This window comes from Telmatherina bonti, assembly GCF_933228915.1.
Source record: "Telmatherina bonti genome assembly, chromosome: 1".
NCBI lineage: Eukaryota > Metazoa > Chordata > Actinopteri > Atheriniformes > Telmatherinidae > Telmatherina > Telmatherina bonti.
Genome location: NC_136619.1, coordinates 40,152,521 through 40,162,447, shown reverse-complemented (window position 1 = coordinate 40,162,447; position 9,927 = coordinate 40,152,521). Strand labels below are relative to the sequence as shown.

At 42.8% G+C, this 9,927-nt stretch overlaps 1 protein-coding gene across 1 annotated transcript in view; it reads left to right on the top strand.

Annotated features, from left to right (window-relative positions):
* The window catches only part of crtc3 (CREB regulated transcription coactivator 3), a 52,563-nt gene that overhangs the window by 8,983 nt on the left and 33,653 nt on the right, over positions 1-9,927 (top strand). The window contains 2 exon segments of the mRNA XM_079241081.1: positions 2,343-2,474; positions 5,801-5,856. Coding sequence (XP_079097207.1) covers positions 2,343-2,474; positions 5,801-5,856 — 188 coding nt within the window.

Genomic DNA, 9,927 nt, shown 5'->3' with positions numbered 1-9,927 from the left:
TCCTCAGACTCCCTCTGAGTGTTGGAGCTGCACCTGTCGGCGGTCCTGGAGAAGACCCGGTGCACGTAAATGAAAATGTTGCATGCGCTGATGCAGTCAATGCTAAAAGTTAGCCTGGAGCCCTGCTATTCTGGGTGTCAGGCCTTTATACTCAGAAAACATGCTAATAGCTGTCTGCAACAGAATGGGAAGGTGTTGGTGTGTTTCAGGTGACTTGGAAGGTGTTGCAGGTCTTTATAGATGCCATCTTGGGGCAGGATTCCTGGAAACACGCAGCAGATTTTAATGAGGAAGCTGCTTTCTGCGTTGCAGTTGTGATTCAGCTCACACATTATCAGGACGACGTGTTTGAGGATACAGTGTCACACAAATGAACCAAAAAAAAAGATTAAGTTATTTATATTTATTTGTCTGTGAAATAACTGATTGCTTACTTTCAGTACTGCTCCGCCGGCTGATAACTGATGCACAGCTGAAACTTAAAAAGACATGAGAAACCTGCATTTTTCTTCTCACTTTTTTAATGTTTGTAAAGTTAGTGTTTAAAATTTCCTGTTGTGGTAATCAGTAGGATGTGCACAGATACGTTTTCTCTGGTCAAAGAACAGCACACGGATGTTTTCTTTAAAACTCTGCTTACCCTGAGATTACAATCTACCAGATTCAAGGTCTTGTTCTCATTCAGGGGTTTCACAAGGCCAGTTGTATCTGACATCAAGTTCTCATGTTCTGTATTACGGCAGATGCAGCTTAAGAGTGTACTGAACCGAAAGAAATGCAAATAAACATCCCCTGGGAGCATTAAATAATTCAGATGAGTTTCTGCCAACTTGGAAAAAGAATATAATATCAATGCATCCTCATCCTCAGCCCTCTCTCTGAAGAATTTCACTGCTGGCTGTGATATAACAAGGCTTTTCTGCAGTGCAGAGCTCTGTATCTGTGTCAGCTCTCGGAGGAGTCCTGAGATACAGAAGGTCCAGGTAAAGGTGGCCTTTTACTTTAAAGAATAGTCCTTTGAGGTAGAGCACTTGCAGCGTTGCTAAGCTCACATCCAGAAATCAATCCCTAGACTGAAGGAGAAAGCCCTCCTTATTTAGGCTCCATTCATCTCCTCTTCTGGGAACCAAACCGGAGAAGCTGAATGGCTCCAAGATTCCTTGTGATGATAATTATTTCTTAACTTGTTCAGTTAAAAGAATGCAGCCCATTTAAAGTAGTATTTGCTTTTTAAAATAATTGGCAATTAAATTTAAAATCTGACTATAGAAGTTCTTTTCAATCCTCAGATCCAATGTGCAAAATGCGCACATTTTACAAGTTATGACTGAAAAGACGAGAAGCAGGGAGCCAACTTTGTTTATTTCTGGTATACGTCATACATCACGTGCACCCTCTGTCCAATCAGAACCCTTCCCAACCCGCCGCTCTAAAGAGGAATTATGTGAAGACGTGTTTCATGTAAACCTTCATTTGGAATTGTTATTTTAATGTAAACTCGCAGGAGAATATGTTAATTCTGATTTATTTAAACCCGAGTTATTAATTCCGAATTAAAAAAACATCATGTAACCGTTGCCACTCACTCCTAGGGGGTTTTTTGAGCAACCAATTAACCTCACATGCATGTCTTTGGATGGTGGGAGGAAGCCGAAGTACCTGGAACCCATGCATATACGAGGAGCACATGCAAACCCCACATAGAAAGCCCATCCTCCCAGCCGAGGATCGAACATCCAACCTTCTTGCTGTGAGGCTAGCCACTATGCCACAGTGCAGCCTTGACTTGAACAGATCACAATAGATTGACTTGAACTGACTTAATCTGGAAAGTGTCCTGAGATGCCTTTATGTGAATGCAAATGAAGCTGATTAGGTTGAAATGAGTCAATGGCTTCAACAAATCTCGATGATGTCGTGTTTTTCAGGACCAAAAGCTGTCAGATTCCTCTGAAAACCAAGTTTATGGTCGAATATAAGCCCTCCGTTGCTACAACAGCAACAGTTCAGCCGTGTGCTGTGTTAAAATGATGCGTGGATGTTACTTGACTTTAGCCAATGTGACTGCCGTCCCAAATTATTAACAGAAGTCCTGGGATGCTCATTTAGATGTGATGCGGAGTTTGGCTAGAGAGCAGTTTGCATGTGAAATGGTTTCATTTTCATGGTGCTGTGGGCCATTTTGGTTTTAATTACCCATCAAATGACTGCAGTCTGTGATCAGATTGTTTCCTTTCAGCTTTTCTGCCTTTATTCTATGAGCTTGATTACAAATGTGGTTATTTGCCTTTGGGAAGCTGCTGTTATATGTCTCATGAGCATTCCTCACCTCTTTTTCACAGGGTGGCTTCCACTCAGGGCTGGACTCCGTCAGAGGGACCCGCCACCACGGGCTGGTTGAGAGGGTCCACAGGGACCGCAATCGCATCAACTCGCCCCATCGGCGACCCATCGACAAGCACGGACGGCAGATATCCTTCCAAACCTGATTCAGTGACAGTAGGAGATCTCCCAAACACATTGGTGTGTGATGCAGATGTTGTCGTCATCGTGAAAGATTAATCAGCGATGTGTAAGCAGGGGCCATGCCCTCCGGAGGGATGCTCATGTTTGTGTGTTTATGGTGTTGTTTCAAATGTGATAACACTTACTTGTGTAGTCAGCTGTTGTGGAGCCGCGGGAGCAGGATTAGTTAGTATGATAATTTAAAATGTGACGCAGAAATGCTGCTCTTTGCTGAAGCTTAATGGACATTGGCAGTTGGTGGTTTGCTGCATGCTTTCTGTGTGCAGGCAGATGCAGAAGAGTTAGAAGCAAGACAGTCAGCACTTAAACTCTCAGCTACACCCTTCTCTAGCTGTTTCCTCAGAGCGGGAATGAGCAAAGCAGGGAGAAATCATTTTGTTTTGGTTTACAGTTTTCATAGTCGGTAGTGGATTTAATCTGGGCTTTCTATGATCGTATAGATTAGATTGTGTTACATAAGCTTCTCCCATCTGCAGTAAACAGCTATGCTGTTTCCAGTCAACAAGTTAAATTTGAAATGTTGAATATAGACTGAAAAATTGTCTCAAAGTCTGATATATAATTATAAAAATTAAACCTAATGATTCTGCTTCAAACTGTACAACTTTAAGTATTGTTTTGCAAACAGGATTTCTAAAGTAACTGAAAATGTGCCAGATTGGGGTCATTATAATTGAATGAATAACAACAACAAAAAAACAACTTGATTAGTTTCCAAACATGAAGGAATAAATTCTACATGAATTATAAATTATTCCCACCATTTTGCTCCATTAACATTAACATTTAGCATGACTCCACCCAGCTCAGTGTTTTGAAGAATGGATTTGTTTTTGTTTTGTTTTCTCTGCCTTGGGACACAGATGATGATTCAGTGACTTATTGTGTAACATAGCTTAAGAGGGGTTTGTTCTGTGTATCAGCATCTGATGTCGTATGAACCTATACTTCTGGCGCACAGTCAGAAAAGATGTTCTGTGTGCTGAAACGGGCTTTGGGATGTAATGCCTGTTGACAAAAATCAGCTAAAACGTATCTGCATTTGCATCCCTTTCATTGTAATCTAATCAGGATCCAGCTGAGTCTGCCAGCTGCAAGTGGGATCATCCACAGTACGGTGGAGTTTTATTGAATTATGACAACAGGGAGCAGAACGGTGCATTGAAATGTGGATCATGTTAAACAACATGTTCTAGCTTCTGTTGAAAGTTGTTTTGCAGCTTTAATGGGTCAAAGAAATAGATTTCTTATATATGATCTTCCTCTTGTATGTTCTTTAATTGTGTGGAAATTTAAAAAGAAAACCTCTTCTTCATCTTTAAACCAGACTGAAAACACAAGTGTGACAAGCATGGACTTCTCCAACGAATCAGACCTTTTATAAAACATGTTTCAGTCTCAGCTGGAGGGAAAAGTGAGGAGCTGCATCACATTTTTATCTGAACCTTTACCAAATTCTCCCACGTCTGACCGTGAGCTGTTCCTCCCGTCTGGAGCCACCCATCGCCCCACACCCGTCGATCTTTGGCACTTTGTAGTCCACTTCCTGTATTTGGTTTGCTTGAAACTGTCCGGGACCTGCGTTTCTAGCACAGATTGTATATAAAAAGATGGGCGGAGCCTCCGTGACGTCACCCGTAGGTTTCTGAAGAGCTGAACTGAAGCTCGGTGGGCGGTTCCTACCATCACCATCTTGGCAGGGTCATGCGTGTCGTCTCGCCAGGAAAATACAAATAAGGGCAAAGAGGTGGAGCTGATAGGGGGCTGTGAGCGTCATGGTGGATGATCAACATCAAGCAAACTCCAAGCTTTCTGTAGCTAAGAGCTAACAGAGCTAACCAGCTAACGGAGGTAAGCGGGCTAAAGCTAAGTCACGTTGTTAACCAGCTAAAAACCGCAGTTCTACGTTCTTCTGACCTGAAGCGGGAGATTAGGTACCTGTCAATCCAAAGGACACGCCCCTAAATATGCAGAATTTTGAGATTAAATTACTTTCAAGCGGGTGAGTTAGAAAATAATTCACTCCCCCCACAGTTGTCATGAAGTTAAACCTGACCTATTAAACCGAAAACGATTTTTGTACCAGGCTGTAAATATGTTTATTTCTGCTGTGAAGTTGGTCTTTTTAACATGGGAGTCTATGGGGATTCGCTTTGTTTCGGAGCCCCTAGTGGACACAGGGGGAACTGCAGTTTTATGTACTTCCGCATAGACCAGGGGCGTCAAACTCCAGTCCTCAAGGACCGGTATCCGGCAGGTTTTTGTTGTTTCCCTCCACAAACACATCTGATTCAAATCAAATTGATCTAAAAGCTTCTTGTCAACTTATTTATGAATTTCAGTAAGGTGTGTTGGAGCAGAGAGACAACAAAACCAGCAGGATACTGGCCCTCGAGGACTGGAGTTTGACACCCGTGGCATAGGCTTCATTTTTAACTGCCGGAGGCTCCGTCCATCTTTCATATATGGAAACCTACAAACCATATCCTATGGTTTGTAGGCAGACCTCGCCCGCTACCCTGCACGTTCCCAGTGCCCCCAGTGAAGCAGACTTTCCAAACAAAGAGACAAGGATTGAAACCAAAAAGACTGCTGTGAATATGTCGTAAATTAGAAAGATTTTAGTGCAGTTTAGGTGGACTGATCTCTGCTGTGTTTAGAGAGAGCTCAGTAGCAGTACTTCCACTGCTTGTTTGTTTTTAAAGGCTTATCCCTTGTTTTGTTTTGGAGGTGATGAGTGGCGGCAAGCCTCCAAGTTTTAATATTCTACTTCACCACTGATAAGACTTTAAGCAGATGCCAGCTGGAACAGTGTTTGTCTTTGTTATGGCTTTGCTTTGTCTTGTTTTAACACAACTCTTCAGCTACAGCCCTAAGAAGTGACTGTTTGCAAAACACGGAAGCTCAGCTTGCAAATGTGACAATAATAGTGTTCAGCAAGACAAAACACCACCTTCCTGATGTTCTGCTTTTCCATACAGAGCTCAGCTTAGGTGTTCACATTGTACTCTCACTTTTTCATTTGGTGTTTGACACAGTTTTAGCATTTAAAGTTGTTGTTAAATGATATGAGACTATAAATAATAAAGGCTTGCTTTTCTGCTTTTCACTGGGAGAACACATTATTTCAAATTCTCAAATGAAAAAGTCAGGGTTGAACTTGTTTTACTGTAAATTCATCCTCATTATCTTCGTTTTCTTTTTGATTTGACAATGTGCGCTTTGCTTTTGTGTGCTCGTACCCCTGGTTTCCTTAACAAAGACCTACATAGAGAGTTCTCCATATGGAGCGGTGTACCTGTCCCCACCGCCGGACAACAGCTGGAGAAGGTGAGTAGCTCCTCTGTTGAGCTGACAGAAAACTCATTGTTTGTTCTTCTTCCTGTCACTAGAATATTTTACAGCAGGAACTGCTTCCTCTTGCCAGTGTGTTTCCTGTATGAAGCTTGTGCCAACCAGTATTTTCTGGCCCAGCCATCTTTATGAAACGCAGATCAGAGCGTGACGGGTTCGCCTCTATTGTTTCTGCAGAAATGTTTCAAGTGTGAGACTGCTGCATCTGACTAAAGTTGTCTGACACATGGCCTTTCGTTTTAAAGGTCATGCCCAGCAGCGGTCCTCCCACTGTTAGGGGATTTTGTTCTGTCACCGCCCCGTGGTGCACCATCTCCACCTTTAGCTGAAATGCAAACTTTTAGGCAGCAGAAGACCTGACCTTGCGAGCCACACAGTCTCTCTTTGCCTGTGCTGATTGTGCCCACGTAGAGCAGCAGCGTATTGGCAGACAGCTTTCCCTCAGTTTTTACAAAGGAGTGAATTATGGGCCTGTGATAAAAAAGCTCAGCCAGACTCCTCCCCGCTCACTTTCTGTCAGTCTTGCTTTGTCTCCACACTTGTATTTAGTATGCTGGCTTGGCCAGCTGCCAATCACCCTGCCTTGTCTTCTTCCACAGACGCTGGCCAGGCTCATTTGAAATAATGTGTTGTACTGTACAAGTGAACAAGGCCCACGCCCTCTCTTTGTTGACAGCACAAAACAGGTTGAATGGCAAATGTCTTTATGGAGCGAGCAGACGTCAGTACCGTCAGAGTGGGTTTGAACGGCGCAGAGCCGTGTGGCATGATGCACTGAAAGCCGACTCCCAGGTTTAATTTGAGCAACACGGCTTTGTTTCAGGCCGCCTCTCTGTGAATGAATGAGCATCAAGTCGTCTGAATCTAAATCTGTGAGCACATGTGACAGCTGTTTTCATTTAATGAAGTCTTCCGCCACAAGGACACGTGCAGGCTTTATTTGAGTGTAAAATGATTGGACGAATCATTCTGCAGCACATAGCTAAAGTTATGGCCCGTACATTCAATCTATTAAACAGATTAACACACTTAATGTTTTACCTCCTAAATGTTTTTAAATACTTTGCTACAATTCCCCAACGAATGAATTTATTTCCTCTTCTGCAATGCTGTGAAATTTTACAATTAATCTCTTCTTCATGAATGAGTTGCTATAATAGTGTGACAGAAAGACTCCTTTATGTTCGTGACTGTCGTTGTGTAAGCCAGCGCACTCCCCTTCAGATTAACTCTTAACGTTTCTTCATTCTCACCTCTCCCAAACGCGCTCAACCCTGTCAAGTCTCTGCAGGCCGAACTGCACCTCCTGCTCCAACCTGCAGCAGATTGTTGTCGCAGTATGCAACACGGATAAACTTCCCCCTCAGCTGTGGATATTGGCTCGCATCGCTGCGAGATACTAGAGATGGATACACGTTGGCCCAGTCCAAACAGGCTATAAAAGCTTGGAGAACACCCACATCCATGTGTTTAATGTTCAAAATGATGTTAACTAATAAGAAAAAGCACATTTATAACATTATGTTTGCTGATCAGAAGGAGAGCATGAAGTCATATTTGGGGAAAAAGAGAATAAAGTGGTTGAAAAAAGCAGGATTCATTCATTTTCTAAACCGCTTAATCCAATTCAGGGTCGCGGGGAAGCTGGAGCCTATCCCAGCTGGCTTTGGGCAACAGGCAGGGTACACCCTGGACAGCTTTCCAGTCCATCGCAGGGCCACACACAGAGAGACGAACAACCGCTCACACTCATTCCTAGTGGCAATTTAGAGTGACCAATTCACCTAACATGCATGTCTTTGGACGGTGGGAGGAAGCCGGAGAGAACCCACGCATACACGGGGAGAACATGCAGACTCCACACAGAAAGGCCACTGACCAAACCAGCCAAGGATCAAACCAGTGACCTTCTTCCACAGTGCTAACCACTGTGCCACCGTGCAGTGCAGTTGAAAAAAGCAGGATATAAAACCAAATAATTATTGCAAAAACAAAGAAAAATAATAAAAAAGAACTGCATGAAGAGCATCTAAACGGTTTCTGGAAAGTTAGTAAAGGAAAAGTTTTCCTTTGTGTGGTGTTTGTGTTTTCATTTCCAGTTCACGAAAACTTTTCTGACACAAGAGAGCAGTTTTGATTTACAGAGTGGCTTTTAATGTGTCATTTTATAAACAAAGTGGGGGGGGGCTCTGACTTGTTTCCCAAAACTGCTGAACTGAGCATTGCCATATGGCATAGGGGTGATTTTCAGGGCTTTTGTGCACTTTTAGCAAAGCTATGAGTTTAATCCCATCTGAAACATTCTGTACCCTGTTAAGGGATTATGTGGAATATTTTATTTTCTCTCGGTCTGATATTTGCTTTTCTTCTTGTAGAGTAATTATTTTGGCAGATTTGCCTCCAGGCATTGGCACCCGAAGCAGTCTCATGTTCCCTTCTGTCTGCTAGATTCATTTGAATTTTATTGTTGTTGTTTATTTATTTTTCAGGAAGAATAAATGTTAATTAGTTTTTATGTTGATATGGAAAGAGTTTAAGAGTTGTAAAAAAGTGTCTGGTGCTCTACATCCAGTCCAGTCTGACCCTCTTCTCTGACCATAGTTTACTTCCCATCAGAAAGCTTGAAGTCTTAACTTTACTTTTACTTTTTCGTTGATGACCATTAGCTGTTTGTTAATCTTTTCGTTCGTTGTAAAAGATGTATTCCCGCGTGTTGTTTACCAAGACGAACACACGTGCTGCCAGCTGCTACATGATGGAAACAAGCTGGCCGATAACCTTTCTGATGTTTTACTTTCCAGCATCGGTTTTAATGAAACATCAAACTGGAAGTAAGAAAGTTAAGACCTCTGCACTCTAGATAAGGAGATGTTGTCTGTTAATTCGCTCGAGCTGCCGCGTTGGATGTAAACAACCAGCATGTTTATCTTCTATTCTCAGACCAGAAAGACTCGACGTAAGAAAGAAGAATTTCCCAATGTGAGCAGCCAGTAGCTTTTAGGAAAGCAGGCAGGAGCATGTGAGGGGAATTCGTTATCCCACCAACACAGCATCATCGTTCTAGCACCAAAAATATCTCTTCTAATCAAATCTGGGATTGAAAGTTATGTCTCATGAAGAAAGCTGGATTAATCATCCAGACTGTTGCAGATATCACTTGTCATTTTTCTTCACTGTATCATAAATGAGAAAGGAAAAGTTTCTGACCTGAACATGAGAGTTTAATCCGTAGTAGGAGTCCTGTTGTTGTTGTTCCCGGTAGTAAACGACTCTTTTATTGTCAGGTTTCATCACTGAATCATAATGTGGTGAACAGCTGATGTGTTTACTGTTAACTGGTTCATATGGATCGGTTTTTACTGGGTTTAATGGAACTCTTTACTCACAGTGATGTGAAAGCACAGTGCAGCTTAACACAACCTGTACCATCATCATCATCATCATCATCACCCAGAGCAGTGATGAAGGCCCTGCTGCAGTCAAACTGTCAGTCATTTTGGAGATTCTCCATTGTTTCTCTGCCTCGCCTCTCTGTTCCCCCTCCTCGGTTCTGACTGGTCGCTTCTATCCAAACGGGTTTTAAGGTTAAAGAACCAACGAGCTGCAGGTTAACGGGTCTCATGGACCAGTGGCCGGGAAACAAAGATCTGTGCCGACTAGATGAATGAATTGGCACGGGAACCACTGCGAGAGGGGCTGGTGTTCATACATTCACATGTGCCAAGCCACTGTTTATTTGCGTTGTCGATCTGGTGACTTTTATGGGTCAGTCAGACCAATAAATAAATTGACGGCTCAAAAAAACCCCCAGCTCTGCCTGATGGCCGGTCCGTGCCTGCTGCGCCTGAAACAGGTGAACCACATGCTTCTCTAGTGTTGTTTTTACAGTCGTGCTGCAGCCAGAACTTGTAAATCTAATAAAGTCATAACACGATGTTGGAGGAGAAACGGGAAATGTGTCTGGCCTGAAGTCTCGCCCAAACAGGAAGACAACTCTTCCTGTCCCAATGAATAAAATTCTTATGTTTCACACTTAAAGGTTTGTAT